This window comes from Vipera ursinii (genome assembly GCF_947247035.1).
Source record: "Vipera ursinii genome assembly, chromosome: 4".
Taxonomy (NCBI): Eukaryota; Metazoa; Chordata; class Lepidosauria; order Squamata; family Viperidae; genus Vipera; species Vipera ursinii.
Genome location: NC_139514.1, coordinates 55,732,940 through 55,755,205, shown reverse-complemented (window position 1 = coordinate 55,755,205; position 22,266 = coordinate 55,732,940). Strand labels below are relative to the sequence as shown.

Genomic DNA, 22,266 nt, shown 5'->3' with positions numbered 1-22,266 from the left:
ATAATGCTGGGCTTCTCTGCTTGAAACCTGGCAGCCGAGATTTGAGACCCAAGCGCCATGCAACAGGTTGAGCTCCCGTCCTTGCGCCAGCTCCTGCCAACCTAGCAGCTCGAAAACATGCAAGTATGAGTAGATAAATAGATACCACTACAGTGGGAAGATAACAGTGCTCCATGACATCATGCTGGCCACATGACCACAGAAATGTCTTCTGACATGGCTGCTCAATGGCCTTGAACAGAGAAGAGGACTGCCCCCTATAGTTGGCAATGACTAGAGGATTAAAATCTGCAGGTATTCCATTACCTTTTACTTTTTAGGATAAATAAGCAATTATTAGTTTAGACTCACTCCTTAGCTGATGTAGATTAGCAGCTCATTTGTAGGTGTGACTGGGTGAGAGAAGGATGCAATGGATCCATCAATATTCTTTTTTTTGTAAATATTTTATTAGAATTTTTTAACATAACATAAATCATTATAAAACAGAATGTTGTCTGGGTAACATTTATAAGACAGTCCTTAACAATTAATTTCTATAATCTATATTCCATATGTTAATTATTTGATTTCCCCTTTCCCCAACATATCTTTCTTTGCAAAACATTACATTAAGACAGTTTTATTTGCTTAACAACAGTTCAATATATAGTTTCAATAATCCTATATATCATTTTAGTTGCGTTATCATAAATCCTGTCACCATGTTTATTTCAGCTTATTTTTCCCCTTTTTAACACTTAACTATATTTACTTTGGTGGATTTCATTCTGTTTTTTCCATACCCTCTCATATTTTTATATTTCCCAATCAATAAGTAAAAAAAAAGAAAAAGAAAAAGAAACAACAAAAAAAGAAAGAAGAGTAGCTTATTTCTCCCTCCAAATTCTAAATGTTTTTACAAATAATCAGTTCAACATTCAACTACATTGACATTAGTGGATTTAAGTACTAGACTACAAAAGATAACATATGAAAATATGTATTTCTCCTAATTTATTATATATTTATTCCCTCAATTTCTCGTTCATTTTTACCATAGCTAAGAATGTATTTACTCTATTTAAACTTTGAACATTCCATTCAATAGTTCTAATCATCTAATCCTTTAAATCTCGTTCAAAACGCATTTTTATATTTTTCTTATCATCACATTTAAGTAGCTAAAACATTTGCTTTTGTTTAAATCAATTCAACTCAGAAGAATAGAAAAAACAAAAACAAAAAACAAACAAAACACAATTATATTGATTTGGAGGAAGAAAAAGAAGAAAAAATTTCCCTCTAAGAGTAGTATATTTCAAAATTTTCCCATTTCTTATCCATATTCAAACAAATGTTTCTTTTTAAAGTATTCTTTCTGATATGTTCCATCTTTTTCCTGAAGTGTCATCATCATTTGTTTCCCTAAAGGGAATTTTTTCTCATTCTTTTCCTTATCTTCAAAGTTGTTTAGACGTATTAAAATATTTCCCAATTGAATTAAATCATAATTTTTTTATTTTATATGATTCCATGTTCAAGTCTCTATCCTCAAAATTATATTTAATCATCTCTACTATATTTTCCTGAGAGAGTTCTTGAAGTGAAATTAACTTGAGAATAAGTTGATTCATGCTCTCAAAATTCTTCTGCATTTCCTTGTAATTTAAGGTCATTGTCCTTTGAAATTTTTGCTGCTTATCATATACTTCCTTTTTTGAAATGAGCATTTTATAAGGTTCCTTCTTTGAGTCTCTGTCTTTAGAATCTGGTTCAGTCATCTCTACTGTATTTTCCTGAGGAATTTCTTGAAGTGAAATTAAGTTGAAAATGAGTTGATTCATACTCTCAAAGTTTGATTTTATTTTATTTTATTCCAGATTTCTATGTAGTTTAAAGTCATTGTCCTTTGAAATTGTTGTCGCTCATCACATGTTTCCTTTTGTAAAGTATTCATTGCTTCAGCTGTGTTATCTTTGTTTAAAACAGGTGTATTTTCTGAAAGCTTAAAAGTTCAAAGGGAAAAAAGTAAAGAAAAAAATCCTTATCCACCAGCAGGTGTCAGCAATTGCTCATTTTTCATTACTTTCTAGTTGTTTTCTTTCTCTAAAGGGTAAATGTCGCCGCCCAACTAAAAGGGAGGGAGCGAAGTCCCCCTCCCCCTTTCCTTCTTCGGAGATCTCTTATTTTGGGGATTTTCTTCTTCAGGAAAGTAGGTAGGATAGAAAAAATCAGTATTCTTGCCCAGATTCAAGGATGCTGTTTATTATTTCGCTTAGTTTAATCGCTTATGACTTCCGTTGCTTCAGCTATGAGTGGACACGATGTTAGCCAGCCTTTTCTTCCGATGGTTTCTGGGAGGCTTCTCCTGAACTGTTCGGAGAGACCGCCATCTCTCCTAAGTCTCTGGGATTTCCTTCCTTCATTCCACCCCTTCAGGGTGGATTCTGGCCCCTTAGGGTCCCCAACAAAAATAAATTTCAGCCGGAGGATCTGACATTTCGAATTTTCCAACTGCTCTGCTGAGAAACAGGAATGGAAGTCGGATCCATCAGTATTCTTAACATATCATTTGATATGCCCTTTTAACCCTTGTTTGACATCAGAATGAACCTGCTTTAGAAGTTTTTATGCAGCTGAGTTCATTTCTCTGAAGTTGGAGCTATCTCCCCACCTTCAAGGGTTGGTGTTGTCAAGAAATCTTTGGTTTCCTGGATCGTGGACTGCATTTCCTTTGCGAAGGACTCTTGGCAAGGAATGGGCCTTGCCTCACAAAAACAGGGAAAAATGTACTTGGGAAAAGACTGACCCAACTCATCAGGAGGTCTTTAAACTAAAATTGAGGGGGGAGAATGACAAATGTTCAGAATCTCTAGAACCCCAAACCAATCATAAATCCCAAGAAAACAAATCAAACAATGAGGTGGGCAGAGATGAAAAGAAAAAAGAAAAACTCAAACAATCAGGAGATAAAGGAAACACACCCATGGACAGGCATAAAAATCTTAAATGTTTATATACAAATGCTCAAAGCTTGGGGAACAAACGGGGCAAACTAGAAGCAATAGTACATGAGGGAGGGTATGACATAGCTGGTATTATAGAAACCTGGTAAGACGAAACCCATGAATGGAATGGAATGATGGATGGATAAAAATTGTTCAAAAGAAACAGGTCTACAAAAAGAGGAGAGGGAGTTGCATTATATGTAAGAAAAAACTATATATGTACAGAAATGGGCATGATCAAAGATAAACTCTCTCCAGAATGCATATGGGTCAATATAAAAGAGAAAAAAGTGACATTACCATAGGTGTATATTACAGACCACCCAACCAATCAGAAGAAATAGATAAACTCTTTGCCAACTAGTTAACAAATGTATGTAGGAAACATACTACAATAGTAATGGGTGACATTAACTATCCAGATATCAACTGGGAGACAAAGTTGGCAGTTTGGCGGGTCGAATCCTGAGTGCCGCGTAACAGAGTGAGCACCTGTTACTCATCCCAGCTTCTGCCAAACTAGCAGTTCGAAAGCATGTAAAAATGCAAGTAGAAAAATAGGGACCACTACCGTGGGAAGGTAAAAGCATTCCGTGCACCTTTGGCGTCTAGTCATGCCAGCCACATGACCATGGAGATGTCCTTGGACAAGCGCTGGCTTTTCAGCTTTGAAACCAATGGCACTACATCCACATGGAGAGAAGTAATTAATAGGGTAACACAAGATTCTGTCTTAGGCCCAGTGCTCTTCAATATCTTCATAAATGACTTAGATGAGGGAATTGAAGGGGAACTCATCAAATTGCAGATGACACCAAACTGGTAGGAGTAGCCAACACCCCCGAAGACAAACTCAGGATCCAAAAAGATCTTGACAAACTTGAACAATGAGCCCTGTCCAACAAAATGAGTTTCAGTGTGGAGAAAAGCAAAATTTTACATTTAAGCAGGAAAAATCAAAGGTACAAATACAGACTGGGTGAGACCTGGCTTAAAAACAGTGACTGTGAGAGGGACCTTGGAGTCCTAGTGGACGATCACTTGACCATGAGCCAGCAGTGTGCAGCAGCTGCCAAAAAAGCTAATACAATCCTGGGTTGTATAAACAGAGGCATAGAATCAAGATCATGTGAAGTATTAGTACCGCTTTATAAAACCCTAGTAAAACCACACCTGGAACACTGCAGTCAATTTTGGTTACCATATCACAAAAAAGATGTTGAGAGTTAGGAAAAAATTCAGAGAAGAGCAACTAAGATGATCAAAGGCCTGGAGACTAAAACATACAAAGAACAGCCGCAGGACTTGATTTTGGCTAGTTTAAAGAAAAGAAGAAATAGGGAAGACACGATAGCAGTATTCCAGTACTTGAGGGGCTGCCACAAAGATGAGGGGGTCATGTTATTCATCAAAGCACCAGAGGGCAGGACAAGAAACAATGGTTGGAAACTGACCAAAGAGAGAAGCAACCTAGAATTAAGGGGGAAACTTCTTGACAGTGAGGAAAATTAACAAGTGGAACAGCTTGCCTCCAGAAATTGTCCATCACTGGAGATTTTTAAGAAGAGGCTAGACAGTCACTTGTCTGAGATCTTATAGGTTCTCCTGCTTAAACGGGGGGCTGGACTAAAAGACCTCCCAGGTCCCTTCCAGCTCTATTCTATTCTAATATAAAGGTTGTGGCCTTCATCAAACACTGTAGCCCTCTTGAATTGTATTTATTTAGGATCGCTGTGTATCCTGCCCTTCTACTCCCAAAGGCTAGCAGCAACTGAATTAATAAGCAAGCTGTTATAACCTATACAAAAATAACAATAGAAACCCAACAATTAAACACATGTTGATTTTTAAAGAAACAATTGACATAGCCAATGGACAAACAAATATTTCAAGCTAATTAAGTTGTAGTTAAGTACAAGCTAACTACACTAATTTACACTCTAACTAAAATAATATCTGTCTGCCAGGGGAAATAATCAGGAAATGTTTTTGTGGCCCCACTCAGAAAAGATATGAGTCCACGAGGCCCTTGCATTTTTTTTAAGTGAACAAAAAATGTAAATGTTTTTTCCCGAGCCTGCTCCTAAACCTTTAAAAGAAGCCTGGTATTGAAATTATTTCTCAAATGTTATCTGCATTGTAAGAAGTAATACATTGGAGTAAACTCATTTGAAAGTAGTGAATAAAAATTATTCATATATTGCATTCTTTGAAATGTTTAATATGCTACTTAGCAATGTAAAAGCTAGCACTTTGGTATTTAAATGATAGAAATTGGCTATCAAAAAACAAAAGGAAATTGGTGAAAGCACTTCTAGAATTCTAAAATCAGAAAGATAGAAGGGACATTGTACAGTAGGCCATTTAACTTAGTTGCTCGTGGCTGTGGGAAATTCAGAGCTTCCCAAACAAGGGGCTGCCTAGTCTTTACTTGCAGTTCTTAAGAATCCTCACAGAATGACACAGTCAACAAAACATTTGCTTACTACCACAGAGTTTTAAGTATTCTTGTCTCCTTTAAGAATTTAACTTCAGTAAATCCCAAACAATCTCCAGTTTTAATATTTTATTTGCTTTGCTTTGGTCCAGATTTACTTTAGATGATTATACTCTGAATTTTACAATACTGCCAAATTTACTACATTTATGTATCAACTTTAAACTGTAATGCTGGCATAAATTATTTTGTATACCATGGAGAGCCAGAGCAACCAACAGAGAGGTGCTGAATCAAATAAAAATGGACACATCACTAGAAGCCAAAATCACCAGACTACATCTGATTTATTATGACCACATCATGTGTGCAGGTTCATTGGATAAATCAGTGATGCCAAGGAACAATTAATGGACCAAGCAGAAGGGGCAAGCAAAGAACTCGCTGGCTTGATACCATCAAAGCTGATTCAAAGATGAACATCCAACAACTGAAAGAAGCGGTGGTTGACAGGGTAGCATGGAGAGCACTTGCAGACAAAATTGCCAAGAGTTGGACATGACCGAATGGTTAAAACAACAATATACTGCCCATATCATGACTGAGTAACTCTGAGTGGCTTACAATACCTTAAAAACAAAAATATATAAACATTAAAACATTAAGAGACAATAAAACATTAAAATTAGCAGGAATTGGGTAAACCAGAAACCCATACACAACCAAGGTGAGGGTGAGATGTTCTTCTTATAAGCTCTTTTCATGAGCTCCTCTAAACATAAAAGGGTGGATTTCCGTGGCACTGTGAGAATGACTGTACTTACGCTGTATGTACAGAGAAACCAGTAGCCAAGAGAGGCTCCATTAAGGAATTGGTACTTCTGCTTTTTCTCTTGTTTAAGACCTTTGAATAGAGCTGTGTCTCAGCTGCCGCCATCTCTTCCTTTCCTTCTGTGAATGTGTGTATAGAGAAAGAGTAGAGGGGCAGAGTCTGCTAAGATAAAATCAAACCCTCAAAACCTCCTTCAGTCTTTTTGACACAAGCTGATATCCTGTTTTTTACAGAATGCTGTGGTTCTTACAATTATTACAGTAGACAGACTGCAAAGAGAGGTGAAAGGAAAACAGAATTTTATATACATGTGTATATATATGTTTTCTATACAGTGTGTATATATATATATATATACAGTGTATATATATATAGTGTATATATATATATACAGTATATATATATATACAGTATATATATATATATATATATATATATATATATATATATATATATATATATATATATACTGTATATATATATATATACTGTATATATATATATATATACTGTATATATATATATATATACTGTATATATATATATATATATATATATATATATATATATATACTGTATATATATATATATATATATATATATATACTGTGTATATATATATATATATATATATATATATATATATATATATATATATATATATATGTAGATCTAGAGTCTCGGGTTTCTTCCCGCGTTCCTTTCATCTTCAGAAAGTTGTGGCGACGTTTCGACGAAATCCCATCCGTCATCATCAGGCCGGAGTGTTCCTCCTGCTGTTTCCAGGAGCAATGCATGGTCTGGCTGTTCCTTTCCTTCCAACGAAGGAACAGCCAGACCACGCATTGCTCCTGGAAACAGCAGGAGGAACACTCCGGCCTGATGATGACGGATGGGATTTCGTCGAAACGTCGCCACAACTTTCTGAAGATGAAAGGAACGCGGGAAGAAACCCGAGACTCTAGATCTACACATACAGACACCCGCGAGAATCTACGAAAATATATATATATATATATATATATATATATATATATATATATATATATATATATATATATATATATATATATAAACAGCAAATTCAGTATGACTTATATTGAGTAGTCTTGGGTCCTGGAGACAGCTTGGATTAATATCTGCACATTCCTTGGCAAGATTTTGCAATGGCTTGCCATTCATTGCCTCCTTCCTAGGGCTGAGAGAGAATGACTGGCCCAAAGTCACTCTCTTGTGCCTAAGACAAAATTACAGGATGTGGTTGGTAGTGCGTTTGGTCTCTGCACCCAACTGGTGCTCTTTTAGCAAGAATTATCAATGAATTAGCTACATTCCATATTACTACATGTCAGTACTTCCTGATTTGTAATTTTATTTATTGAACTGTATGATAATCCAGGTTCAATTCCCCAAAGATGTTCAGGAACACAAATGCAGCACATTGTCTGTCTGCAAGTATTTAAAATACCTGCCCCTTTTCCTGGAGCTATGTGGCTCTTGCAGAGCACAGATTGCTTTAAAGAGCTGCTGATAGATACTACACTCTTATCCCTGAATATTCTGAAGCACCTTTTTGGAATCAAATCCAAAGCATTGTGGAGCCTTATTCATTTATTCAAAAGCAGGTTTAAGCCAGCAGGAATTATATATTGTCTGTTTCTATTAAGCAATATAATGAGAAGTGGACAGTTTATTTTGATTTTTTATGATTATACTGTCTTCTTTTAAAAAATAAGGACAAAATACCTATCTTATATTAAAATAAAATAAAAACCCAAAGAACAAGGAAATCCTGCAAAAAATCAGCTTACATAAAACAAAGAATGTGTGACTGCAGTCTTACAAATAGGTAGTTCATAACGAGTCTTACTAAAATCAACGGAGCTTTCTTCTGAAATGACACATTGAAGGATAATGCTATAAAATCCTTATAGGCCAGTTCTCACATAATCTTCCTCCTATCTGTGATCCTAAAGCTTTTCTCCAGGAGCTTCTAAATGACTGGAGGTAGAATAGAAAAATAATATATAATGCAATGCAATGCAATGCAATGCAATGCAATGCAATGCAATGCAATGCAATGCAATGCAATAATATATATTGGTACACACACACACACACAGACACACATGTGAGGGTGATCTGGCTGCGACATCTGTCATCCCATTGATTGCCAGGGTTGATTTGGCTGATCTGGCTGGCTAGGCAGGTGTCCCCTTCCTCCCTCACTGCTCCATGTGCATCTCTCCCAAAGCTGCGCACTCGGTGGAAGAGGACAACCATCCCAGATAGAAGGAGTGTACCGAGATAAACATCCTTCTGACAATTCTTGGAAAATGGACAATTGGTATATTCATTAAAGCTAATGACAAGGCTTCTTAATAAAAGTAGAATTAAGTCAAGAACCTTTCAGGAAAAATATAACTTCATTCAAAACATGTCCTCTTTCCAAAGTAGATAAGTGTTGTGTTCCTTGAGTCATAATCTTATTTGGATTGATTTTTTTTTTGTTCCCTCCCCGTTCTTTCACACTGTCTATTCAATGTTCAATCACCATTTGTAATTAAACTCAGGAAGTTGATTTATGGTGGATCGGAATCTGCATGTAGAATCTCCAGATGTTCTGGAGTACAGTAGATCCCCCATAATCTCCAACCACTATTTTTGCTGGCTGCCACTAATGGAAGTTGTTGGCCAAGACATATGCATAAACCTGGGTTGGAAAAGTTTAATATTCCCTGATATGACAAACTGCTTTCCAGGATTTAAAAAAGGAAATAGGACCTCCTGCTTGCATTCTATTGCTGAGCAAAAGTTCTTCTGAAAATACTGGTTCAAAATTCCACTTACATATTTCAGGAAAAACGCTATTTCATCCCTGCTGATGTGTTATGGGTCGTAACTTCTAATCAGTATACTGTATGAGAATTCAGTTGTGCTCTTTCCTGGACCAGGAGGCCTTACTCACAGTCACTCATTCCTTGGTCACTTCCTGTAAGAGCCTTGGTGGAGCAGTGGGCTAATGCCTCCTTAAGTAACACCAGCTGCCTGCAATTAGTGCAGGTTCGAGTCCCACCAGGCTCAAGGTTGACTCAGCCTTCCATCCTTCCGAGGTAGGTAAAATGAGGACCCAGATTGTTGGGGGCAATTAAGCTGACTTTGTAATAATGCCGCTTGGGGGGTTGTGTGTGAAAGCCCTAATAAGCAGGCATATACATTGAATGAAGGCTACTGCTAAGCTTGTAAGCCGCCCTGAGTCTTCGGAGAAGGGCGGGATATAAATGGAATTAAAATAAAATAAATAAATAAATAAATATTGCAATGTGCTTCTGTTCTATGGAACACTCTGCCTCCTGAAAGTCAGTAGGCCTCCACCCTCCTAGTTCTCTGTAAAATGTTGAGGTCCTGACTTTCCCCCAAAGTGCTGGGATAAGATTGGATGACTGCACATTAAGTTTGATTTGGTGCCAGATTTATTGTTATTTTTAATGATTTAATGTGTTTAACTTCATAGTTTTAGTGTGATTTTGTATTTTGATCTTTGATTGGGAGCCACCCAGTGGGCTGAAAGATTAAATTAATTAAATGTTTTAATTAGACAAACAAATAGACAGATATAAATAAACAAACTATGTCTTCGGTTGCCAGAATCTTTTTATTAATGTCTTTCATACTTGTGGGCTAATATAATAATCATCCTATAAAATAGAAAAGTTTGATCAGTTTGGTTCTGCAACTTTTGTTGATGTAGTGCAAACAGAAACTTTGGCGCTCCTTATTACCCAGTCTAGTCATTGCACATTTCTGCAGGCACCGACTGAGGTAAATAATACATGTCCTTCTCTGCAAGACCCATTGTGTCAAAGGTGGGGAGGGAGTTTGTGTGTAATATGAGGCAGAAAAAAACAAAAAGACTCTCAAGCAGTATTCCCATTGTTCTTTTATATAAATATTTTAATTGGTGTGAAGCTTTTCATGCACACTTCATAATTCTTTAATTTCCTGCCTAGACTCAGGATTTACATGCATTGCAAAAGATCATGAAAGATCCTGGGTGTGGTTATAGGTTTAAGATAGGCAGTTGTTGTTTTACTGACCGCTGCTACCTTTTCATATCTCTGAAACCACATCTCCACTCTGCCATTTGAGAAGCTCTGTTGTTTGAGAAGTGACCAACAAATAATGTATTAGGTGTCATTAACTATCCTCTCAGCAGAATTTCTACTAGAGACAATCTGACCAACCAAATCATCAGTTTGAACTGTTTTGCCTGAAAAGTAAAAGCTGCAGTTTCCAAGATTCTTGAACATATTTGCATCTACCACAAATGTTTCCTTCCCTTGATTACAATTAATTAATAGGACTGGTGCCTTTTTACCTTCCTGGTCTTTGGAACAAAGCCATGCTAGGCCACTTGATATCTTTGGTCTGGTTGGGTTACATTAATAGCAGTCATAGGATCATCTGCTGCAATGAGTCCAATACTAATTCCTGAGGAGTAGGTGAACATATTTGGAAAGAATACCATGGGGCTTTTAGCTAGATAACGTTTAGAATGAAAAGAGGGAACATTCAGGCTTTTCAGGATGAGTTCATTGGAACAGGTAAGTGAAACCCAGGGAAGGAGAAAGAGGGTTAAATGTTTTTCTTCTGTTTTTCATTACGTGCCACATTTTGGAAACTGGTTTCTTTGACTATTGCCAGTTCTCAGAACAAAGTCCCCCTAGAGAGAAGTAGATGGGAGCCAGAAGTAGGCAGGAGCCAGATAAGGGCAAGTCTTTTTGAACTCACATGATGGTGTAGAAAATAGCATTCTAATGTACAATAGATTGTGTACTTTGTTATTTTTGATTGTAGACAACTGTTTGAATTCCAAATGCACTGAATGAGAAGGGTATAAGAGCACATTTCAGTAGTACCAGACTGTTGCAGGAAAATAGTCGCCTGTTAATCCAGCTGTGCATTCAGTTCTCCGCTGGATTTCTTCAAGCACAAGTTGAATAGATTCTAGCACTGGGCCAAGTTGTTTTCAATTCAGTGAGGACTGTGGATAGAGTATGAAGTTATTTAGGAGCAGGTTCACCTCTAGCACAACACTAATTGTCATGTGTGTTACATGGCCCCCTCATGTGCAGAGGTGGATACATGTACACAAGGCTGGTGCATCAACTCTATGCACAATAGAAGAAATCTCCCTGAGAAAATTTCACGTACATGCTAAAATGTAAGAAGTAGTTCAGAGTAATGGAAATATGTTAGTACTAGGCACTTGTTTTGTTTAACATTCTTTTGTGCAGAATTACAGGTAGTCCTTGACTTACAACCTCAATTGAGCCCAAAATTTATGTTGCTAAGCGAGACATTTGTTAAGTGAATTTTGCTCCATTTTACAACCTGCTGTGCCACAGCTGCTAAGTGAATCACCCTGAGGATGCTGCAGTGGTCTTAAGTGTGAAAAACAGTCATAAGTCACTTTTTCCAGTGACGTTGTAACTTTGAAGGGTCACTAAATAAACTGTTGTAAGTTGAGGACTACCTGTATAATTGTGCTATGAACAGAATATCTTTTTCCTTCATTATTATGTTTCCAGAGAAAATAAACTTATAGGGAGACATACAGTTAATTCTATCTGAAAACAGAAGGCATTCATCAAAGTAATAGTGCTAATTTTCAACAGTTATTCCATCACCCTCATTCTTACTTCCTCCAAATCCAGTCCAAAAATATGGACCAGATTTGAAGGCACCAACCTTCAGGAGGAAGAGAAGTTACAGGGAAAAAGGAATAATAAATCCCTTGTCTTTCTATTTTAGAGGAACCTTTGCATCAGCAAAGACATTTCCATTATTTCTATTATAGTTTCTATAGACAATATCAAACTGAAATATTTTTAGTTTAAAAAGCACTTTGAAAAAAATGGTATTTATTTAAATAGGTCATATTTTAAATACTTGCACACAATTATTTTAGTCACTAGGAAGTCAAATGAACAATTGCAGTTTATTAAAGACAGGCTTAAGGAATACTCCCATCCTTTCAAGTTATAAATCCTCTAGTCAAAGGCCACGAATGATGAAAATTTGAGTTCTAAATTAAAACAGTTCTAAAATAAGATAACGTTTGCACTTAATTCAAAGAAAAACAGCATTGTTCATGCAAGCCCTTGGCATGCCTACACTCATTTCTAATCTGCAGTTTCAAGCTTTAGGCTGGTGATGTAGGTTATATGGGATAATATAAGCTTTTACTACATATATATTTTAAGGGATATAAATATTTTAAGGGATTACAATAGGACCCAAGGTTTGAGGCTACACTCTATGGTGTTTTGCTCCATCATGGGAAGCAATATAAACAAGATCTGAACAAATAAATAACTGACTTGTGGTTAGTTACTCAGTGGACAAGGTGCCTGGTTAAAGTATAACCATGGTCATGTATGTGATCCTTAATTTACAAAAGTTGAATCCTATTTGGAATGAAAGGCTCTCACAAGATTAACACATGCTGTTCCTTCTACCCAGTTGGACTACTGAAATAAGTTCTAAATGGGGCTGACTTTAAACAGCACTTAAAAACTGCAACAGGTATAAAATTCTGTTGGTTCATATTCAAATCATGAATTTATTACACATCTACTATGGGCTACCAATAGGCTTCCAGGTGCAGTAGGAAATTTTTGTTTTGAATTATAAAGTCTTATATGGTATAGAGGACATAGAGCAGGGGTGTCAAACTGCCAGCCCGTGGGCTGGACACGTCATCTGGAAGCCTCGCCCACCCCATTGCCGGCAATGGCAAAATAGTCCCGATACGTCTTGCAACGTCATGTGACGTCGTGAGTTTGACATGTCTGACGTAAAAAGTAGCTTTGACAGACCCCTCTATAGTTCACGTGAAAATGGCATGAGGAAAGGGGAAAGCACATTCAGACTTGTAAGATTGTATTACTTTTCATTTTACAATAGCAGTATTTTTTTAATCTCCTTTCTTAGCCTTGTCTATCTTATAGAGGTGACTTGAGATCTTGTACCATAGTATTTCCAACACTGCCTACTTCAGTTTTCTCTGATTCAATCACCACAGGATATGATTACTTGTAATTCCCCCAGGTCTATAAAATTAAGGGGACAGATGTGAGAAACAGATTTTTTCTGTCCTGGTCCCCACTTATGCTTTAGGTAGTAACACTGTTAGCCTTCTGGAAGCAAGTTGAGTAGAATTATTCTTTTTATGTTTTAATTAATTAGACACTGCAGTGGAAAAACATTATATTCTGTTCTGCTTTTTGGGCTGATGATTTTATTGTTGGGTACAGAGTTTTTTTGTTTATTTTTGGGGTACTTGGCGAATGTTTTTCCTTGGTATACACTACGACTAAGGGTGCAACAGTTGTGACAGCAAGAAAAATTAACATGTAACTAATAAGTTAAATAAATAAGCAAATAAGTAGCCATGGTGTCCATCTTGTCTATTGCAATTAGAAAAGTGAGAATTATTTTGATCCAGATTAAAATCCAATTACAGGAAAGAGGCTTTACCTCTTAATATGATTTCCATTTTTGATGGGAGAGGGCTTCAAGTCAGCATTTGACTCCTGGTGACTTCCTGGATAAGTCCTGCAATTTTCTTGACAAGATTTCAGCAGCGATTTGCCATTTGCTCTTCCTAGGGCTGAGAGAAAATGATTGGCTCAAGATCACCCAGCTGGCTTTGTGTCTAAGGAAGGACAACAACTCACACCCCAAGTTTCCAGCTTGTTGCCTTAATCACTACACCAAACTGATTCTCTATTTACTCTTTGGTAAAAGTAATAGATTCTGAGTTTGTTAAAGAGCGCCACTAAAACAACAACAAAAGCATTGGTTGAGGACTTATTTCCTGGATTCTCGCTTGACAATCACCAGGCTCCCTATCCTACCTATGCTATTTTTCTTAGATTTGTTAGATTAAAAAGCAAATGGAAAATCGACATGCTGTAGGATAAATACCAACATCAAGTATAACTTATATATCCATCAATATCTCTAGGCCCACGTAGGTACCAGAGGCATTCTTAAAAAAATAAAATGATGAGTGGCTGAAGCCTTGTGCTCTGGGTCTGTCATATGGATGTTTGGAATGGACACAACCGGTAATCATTTGTAGTCATGTCCTCCCTGGCCTATATAGTTTGGGAATCTGATCTAATCTATTCCAGGGATGAGATTTGGCCTATCATATATGTATACTTAATGCTTAGGCTGAGTTTTCATATGCGTCCTTCCAATAATCCTGCCACATAAGACAGACGTACTGTGCCGCAGTTGATTATGGGACTCCCAAGACATATGTACCTATCCTGATCTAGGCCCCAAGAACAGATTCCAGTCTTGATACCACTGAAATTGCCTCTGCTGCAGAAGATGAACTGCCAGATTCGAATATTTGTTTCTGCTGCAAAAGGATGTTCTGTATACAGCAAGCAAAAGTAGATCATAGTGAACGTGAAAACGGTAAGAAGCATAGAATTCTTTGATATAACACAGCATAGGTTGTTGCCTCTCCAAATCTTCTTTAAGCCCTGTACTCTTCCTTTTTATATTGCTTATTGATTTCTTTTTGTTGTTGTTGTTGTTGTTGTTCTTGTTCACGCCTTTGTATGTAAATTCATATTAACAATCTGGGGTCTTTTAAAATGTTATTTTGATACAAAATCTCACGATTGTATGCATTTTTAGACATTTTTATTTCTCACTTTTCTGTTTGATTCCCAGAAGAGATTGCAGTGCCTCGGTGCCATTTTTTAATCCCACTAAGGTTGCTTCCCTTTATCCTTGCCTTATTTCTCACTTTAATCATAGCAACTGCCATTGCCTTGAGTGGTGAGTACAAATAATTTATTTATTAGGTTTTCAGTTAACTATCAAAGAGTTTGCATTTTTCATGAACCTCCTGCCAAGGATAATATTAATTGGATACTAAAAATTGCATCTTGAATTATTGCTGTTGAAATAATGATCATAAAAAAAACTCTTATGAGCTTTGTAAAGTAAGATGGTCATTAATAGGTTTAGTCTTCCCCCAACTTAGTGCCCTCCAGAGATGTCGGATTTCACTCCTCATGATTCCCAGGAAACAGGTTATTCCACACAGTCAATCCTTCTTGAGACCCATTATATCATTTCAATTTTGTTGTGCTCCCATTTTTTTTCCTGAGTGTTTCAGATACCTGCTAGCTTTCTTTCACAAGGTCAAGCATTTGAAAGTTTGCCAAACTTTCAAGGATTTTTATTGCTAAGCAAAAGTCAACACCCATAGATTATCCTTCCCTGGGGCATGCAGTCGCACTGACCATACATAACAGCACCTCTATTCAGCTAAGCATCAGCAAAGTTGAAGTGGCACTGGATTTTCCCCAGTCTCAGCAGGTCTATTTTATTATGGAAGTAGTGTCTCATTTTAAAAGCCACCATAAACTAAGAAAAACCAGGAGAAAATAATTAATCAAGCTTTATGCTTCACACAAAGCTTTCAGTATAGGAGGATTGGGTTATAAAACATATGGGGAACAATGGACAGGCATTTTGTATTGACAGTGAATGAGTGTTACCCATTTCACATTGTAATAGCTGGTTTTTGTTGCCGTATGAGGGAATGGAGAAAAAAAACCAATGAGAAGAAAGGAGAATCTGGATGGAGAAAGTTAGAGAAAGGAATGGGTTCTATTTTAACTTCCATCACAAAACAGTTATAACATTGTTCTGTACCCGCCTACTACCGGCCCTGCAGATAAGGCAGGGACAACCCCTTTACAAGAAGGCAAGAGGCTGGAACTAAGCCTGCCAAATTTATGGACACAAAAGCAAACAGAGCAAAAACAAGACATGAACCATGAAACAGGAGCTATTCAAACGGTTGCCTTCAGCAAACCAGCCCTCCCATGCATTCCCCTTTTAAACAGTTCAGGGCATGGCTTCTCTCTGCCTCCTTCCGAGGTGCCCCATTGCCTTCCTCTGTTTACTCCTGATTGACTGCCTCCTGCGTCAGGCGTCCTTGAACAGGGCCAGCTGTGGGTCATCTTCATCCACGCTGTCAGGCTCACACAGCTGGGTCTGCGTCGTAACCAGGTGGGAGGTGCCTGGCTGAGGGCTCTCATCAGCAAGCTCTCCAACACCCTCAGCAACCTCTCCAACACCCCCCTCCTCCTCCTCTGAATAGTCCGACCCAACTGCCGAACCCACAGGCTGACCCTGAATCACAACAAACATTTCCCTCTTTCCAAGGTATAAAGAAAGAGTGGAAGGTTGCGGACATAATTCCTGTTCCAACTTGGGAGGGCCAATCATATATCAAAATGTTGCTGTTTCATTGTAGATGGTATTTTGAATGAACAGCATAATAATATTTATAACCACAGATGATTCTTCAATGTTCCTTTTTTCATTTCTTCTCTTTCATTTGTGTGGAAATTTTTGAACAAATTTGAAGTTGTGTTGATTTCATAAAATATCCTTTCCCCTCCAGTTTATTTCAACTGCAATGGGAGGTTTCAGTGCAGATCTTCCTTTAAATGCATTGATCAAGCAGCAAGGTGTGATGGCGTCTTCAATTGCAAAGATGGAGAAGATGAGTACAGATGTGGTAACATTCATTTTTTAATTGTGGTTATTACAGTATGTGCTACTTCCTCTCAAGGCTTAAGTTTTGAACTGAAAAAGAATGACTAATCCAATGTTACCTTGGCAATTTCCGTATCTAGGCCTGTGCTGTAGGTAATATACTACACTACTAAAGGGGGAAAAATATTAGCCTCAGGGGACCCTTTTGTGGAGAAAATAATGAAATACATACAATTTTTCCTTCTCAATGGAGTCCTTTTTTAATTTTGAGAATTTAAAATCCCTGCCAGTGTGAATAGTTTTTCTAATTGTGCACTCATCAGGTGCTACCAGTTTAACTGAACATGTGCAGAAGAGCTACCATTTTATACAATGGTGAAAAGAGCTATAGAGATGACCTTGCAGAAACTATGTGAAAGCAAAGTGATTTAAGTCCAAGACAGAAGAAAACATTATAAAGAGCTCAGTCCAGCTCTGTCTTTACTCTCTTGAATATAAGAGGGAGGGAGGGAGGAATAAAGTTGTTAGACTTTCAGGATTCTGTTATTAATAAAATAGTGTTCCAATATTAGTTGTGGAGCCTGTTTCCTTAATCCAGCTTGCCACAAAGCGGTGACACATGCTAAAAGGATTCATTTATTCCAGAATCAGCATTGATTGCAAAAACATCTTTTAAAAAAATCACATAACAAAGTTATGCACCAAGCTGGCAGGAATAGCCAACGCTCCAGAAGACAGGCTTAAGATACAGGAGGATCTGGACAGACTTGAACACTGGGCGCTATCTAACAAAATGAAATTCAGTGGTGAAAAAAGTAAGGTTCTACATTTAGGCAAGAAAAACCAAATCTACAGGTATAGTATAGGGGTACCTTGCTCAATAGTAGTAACTGTGAGTGGGATCTTGGAGTCCTAGTGGACAATCATTTAAATATGAGCCAGCAGTGTGCTGCAGCTGCCAAAAAAGCCAACACAGTGCTAGGCTTCATTAACAGAGGGATAGAATCAAGATCACGTGAAGTATTAATATCACTTTACAATGCCTTGGTAAGGCCATACTTGGAATACTTCATCCAGTTTTGGTCACAGCAATGTAAAAAAGATGTTGAGACTCTGGAAAGAGTACAGAGAAGAGCAACAAAGATGATTAGAGGTCTGGAAGCTAAAACATAAGGAATGGCTGCTATAATTGGGTATGTCTAGTTTAATGAAGAGAAGGACTAGGGGTGACATGATAGCAGTTTTCCAATATCTCAGGGGCTGCCACAAAGAAGAGGGAGTCAAACTATTCTCCAAAGCACCCGAAGGCAGGACAAGAAGCAGTGGATGGAAACTAATCAAGGAGAGAAGCAACCTAGAACTAAGGAGAAACTTCCTGACAGTTAGAACAATTAACCAGTGGAACAACCTGCCTCCAGAAGCTGTAAATGCTCCAACACTGGAAGTTTTTAAGAGACTGGACAGCCATTTGTCTGAAATGGTATAGGGTTTCCTGCCTGAGCATGGGGTTGGACTAGATGATCTCCAAGGTCCCTTCCAACTTTACTATTATGATTATATTATATTTGTACATTGTAGCATTATACTTATCCTGAAATACTATAAAAATGTCCCTTTATATCTGGGTTCATATGTATTACATAGATAACCATATATGAGTAAGACTGCCTTGAAACAACCCAAATTTATTATTTGAAAGTTGACCCATAAAATTACAAGTTCTGCTTTTAAATATAGGCATTTTTTAATTATGGGGAATCAAGGGCAATAAAATCCAACATTATCAGCATAGCCTTCAGCACATGGAATCAGGGATGTCTGCTGGGATAGGTTAAAAAAAGTCAAGATGGTTGATGCAAATGTACAGTCAAAGGATTCCCCTCTTATTTTACATAAAAGGTGGCACAGAGGTTAGAATGCAGGCTACTTGTGCTGACTGCCGTCTGACTGCAGTTTGGCAGTTCGATCCTCACTGACTCACAGTTGACTCAGCCTTCCATCCTTCCAAGGTCAGTAAAATGAGGACCCAGATATTTGGGAGCAACATGCTGAGTCTGTAAACTGCTTAGAGAGGGCTGTAAAGCACTTCCATTGCACGCTCAGGCCACCATAGTTTTTTGACTCCCCACAAACATTTTGCATTTGAGCATACTGCATGTCAGCTCTATCCCAAATTAATTGTTTAAGGAATTTTTAAAAGTGGGGGGGGGAGAGATAAAATTGGAGTCAATTACAGGGTTAATTTCATTGTTTTGAATATATTATTACTGGTTTACTTTCTGAACTAGTCTACTGGAGGTCTTACGCAAATAGTGCAAAGAGAGAAAAGCAAGAGGCACTTGGCTGCTGCAACTGTCCTGTCCTTACAATAATTATTATTAAACACCAGCTGACTTTTTGTGTGTGTGTGTGTCCTCCTAGTTAGATTGAGCGGCAAAAGAGCTGTGCTGCAGGTGTTCAGTTTTGGAACCTGGCGGACTGTGTGTTCTGATGGCTGGAAAGACAACTATGGCAATGTTTCGTGTAAATACTTAGGATTTTCAAGGTATTGCTGAGCAATTTTGTCAAGTGACAATGGAAACAAAATGACCCAAAGTATATTACATTTTGACTCAAATATACAGTGAAAATTTTGTTGAATTAGCTTTTTGCATTTAGTGCTTCTTTTTAAATTATTGACTGCAATTAATAATAGCTTATTAAACTACACAGTTTCAGAAGACTTTCAAAATGTTAGGAAAACTGCCAAAATGTGACAGGCTTGGTACTGCTGACGATTATGTTAAATCTGACAGAATTTAAAACAAAACAAAACAGTAAGGCACTGGAGATGCAGGTCTTCTGTTTGCAATGTTTACAACTGTATAGAACAGGGCCCACTGTGAAGTAGTCTTTCTAATGCAAAAGGAATGATGGGATGGTGGTGGTGGTCTAACATATTGAGAAGATGCTGGGAATGCTGACAAGCATGGAACTCCAGCATTCTGAGAAGGTTGTAGATTTGCTACCCTGAATTAGATTTATTGTATTATTATAATCTACCCCAGATTCGAAAACCAGATAATATAAGAAGTCTTAAATATAAGAGTTAAGCATGAAAATTGTACTGGAACATATTGGTTAATTCTTACCTTCTGCAGTTTTGTAAGTGCATCTGGCTTCCCAGTGGCTGCCATTGAGAATGAATTCCAGAAATATTTTGTTACTGCAAATCATTGGTTATCAGCTGATCAGCTGACATCACCACAGAATGCTACCAATGTACGGTATGTTTCAGATATTTAGCTTCAGAAAGACATGTAAATGGGCTCCACGAGCTTCCATAGAACTGCAGAATCTAAATCTATATTATCTGCATTATCTGGAATTAATTGTAACACGTGTCCAAGTAAAGGCTTTGTATAAATAACATGATCTCTCTCATGTCCAAAATCATGTGTATAGTTGATTCACAATCTGGACATCCTTGGGACCAGAACACTAAGGAATTTGCTTCTGGGAGATTCCATTTTACCCTGTTAAGGGCTTTAATATGGGAAGGAAGTCTTCATATATTAAATTAAGTATCTCTTTCCATATATCTATGTGGAAATATTTATGGAAATTCAGACTTCCAGGGATGAACTCATACTTGGTGAAGACTATGCTGACAAAATACCTGATTGAGCCAATAATCTTTCTTGTTTAAACCAATCGTTGCCAATCTAGTCCCTTTCAAATGTATTTTGAATGTATCTCCAAGGGAGATGGGCAGTTAAGAAATGTCAAAAGAAAGAAAGAGAGAAAGAGAGAAAGAGAGAGAGAGACAGAGACAGAGAGAAAGAAAGAAAGAGAGAGAGAGAGAGAGAGAGAGAAAGAAAGAAAGAAAGAAAGAAAGAAAGAAAGAAAGAAAGAAAGAAAGAAAGAAAGAAAGAAAGAAAGAAAGAAAGAAAGTCTTAGAATTTTCAGCCAACATAATGAAAGCTATCTGGGACACATTTGGAAGTGATGAATTTAGGAAGGCTGGTTTAAATTTATAGACTGAACAAATGGCATTTTTATGGCTAAAGCTGCCAGGAAAAGAACAAGTAATAGACTTTACTTTTTTCTGTTTCAGAGAAGAATGTATTTCAGGCAATGTAATTGTCTTAAAATGTTTGGGTAAGTGATTTGGGAATAGTAATGTTTGGTATAAAATTTGGTATAGTAATGTTAACTCAATTTCCTCCCGCAAACTAAGGAAGAATGCAAATGTTCAAATATAAATCATTGTGTGCAAGTTCAATTTTAAGGAAGGGCAGCTATACGAAACAAGATTATCAGTTTTAATTAATCTCTGCGAATCTTTTGGAGCAGAACTTTCTGGTGGTGATGCCTCAGTTATTAACATGTTTGGTATGACTGTGTTTCTCCTAAAATGATAAGGACAAAATAAGGATATTTTCCGAGTTAGAAAAATTAAATCTTTTCTATTAGATAAGTTTTAAAAACAGGCATTTTATAGTGACAGGTATATTCCAATGATTTTATTTTTTCATTCTGCCAGCATGTGGTACCAGAACCTGGTACTCCCCACGTATTGTCGGTGGAAATGTGTCCCTGCTCCAGCAATGGCCATGGCAAGCCAGCCTTCAGTTTCAAGGATATCATTTGTGTGGGGGGTCAGTCATCACCCCACGATGGATTGTTACAGCAGCTCACTGTGTTTATGAGTAAGCAGCCCATCTAGAATACTATCTTCTAAATGTTTTGTGATGTTATCTCCAGTTTTCTGTTCCAATTTCCTTATTCCAAAATGCATCCATATGAACTCTCACACTGGATATCTGAGTTTTATCTTTATCTTTATCTGAGTTTTATCTTTCTGGTCTTCATGGATTTAGCCTATATACATATTTCCCTTCTTCTGAAAAGGTGGTCTTGCTGTTGTTTTTTTAACCTTATTATGTTGCTTCACAAATGCATTAAAGCATTAACATTTATCATCTGTATATTTTAGTTATCGGTACTTTTCATTACAGCAGTGACACGGGAGTCATCTTTCCTTGTTTATTTTCCAAGATAGAGAGGCAACTAATTGTTGACATCTTATCCTGGTTGGGCCTGAGTGGCTGGATGTGGGCTATAAGAAACTTTTGAAAAGTGATTAGATATCATACAAAGTCATTTTCACTTAACAAAATGATGCAATTATAAGTTCATGTTACACATTAGACATCAATTTGGTTTTGTGCTCATGCTATAAACTTCTTCAATAGTGCCAATAGAAACCTTACATTTACTCTCTATCTTTCTTACAGAATCACTCTGAGTTATATTTCAATGGCTATCTTCCAGCACAATCTCTATGGAGATTCTCAGTCATCCAGGTCATAGTTTTCCCAAAGGTGCTTTTTCAAGAGGCAACTGGACTTTCTTTGTTTTAC

The 22,266-nt window shown here is 37.2% G+C and overlaps 2 protein-coding genes across 2 annotated transcripts in view; one reads left to right on the top strand and one right to left on the bottom strand.

Moving 5' to 3' along the window:
- Window positions 1-6,364, bottom strand: part of UBASH3A (ubiquitin associated and SH3 domain containing A) — a gene marked incomplete at its 5' end in the record, with an annotated part of 32,267 nt that extends 25,903 nt beyond the window's left edge. Inside the window, one exon of the mRNA XM_083361584.1 lies at window positions 6,252-6,364. Within this exon, the coding sequence (XP_083217710.1) occupies window positions 6,252-6,364 (113 nt within the window). The remainder of the gene's footprint in view (window positions 1-6,251) is intronic.
- Window positions 6,365-10,845: 4,481 nt separating this feature from the next.
- Window positions 10,846-22,266, top strand: part of TMPRSS3 (transmembrane serine protease 3) — a gene marked incomplete at both ends in the record, with an annotated part of 34,623 nt that continues 23,202 nt past the window's right edge. Inside the window, 8 exons of the mRNA XM_083361274.1 lie at window positions 10,846-10,863; window positions 14,611-14,755; window positions 15,017-15,124; window positions 16,767-16,883; window positions 19,283-19,406; window positions 20,002-20,127; window positions 20,958-21,001; window positions 21,387-21,552. Of these exons, the coding sequence (XP_083217400.1) occupies window positions 10,846-10,863; window positions 14,611-14,755; window positions 15,017-15,124; window positions 16,767-16,883; window positions 19,283-19,406; window positions 20,002-20,127; window positions 20,958-21,001; window positions 21,387-21,552 (848 nt within the window). The remainder of the gene's footprint in view (window positions 10,864-14,610; window positions 14,756-15,016; window positions 15,125-16,766; window positions 16,884-19,282; window positions 19,407-20,001; window positions 20,128-20,957; window positions 21,002-21,386; window positions 21,553-22,266) is intronic.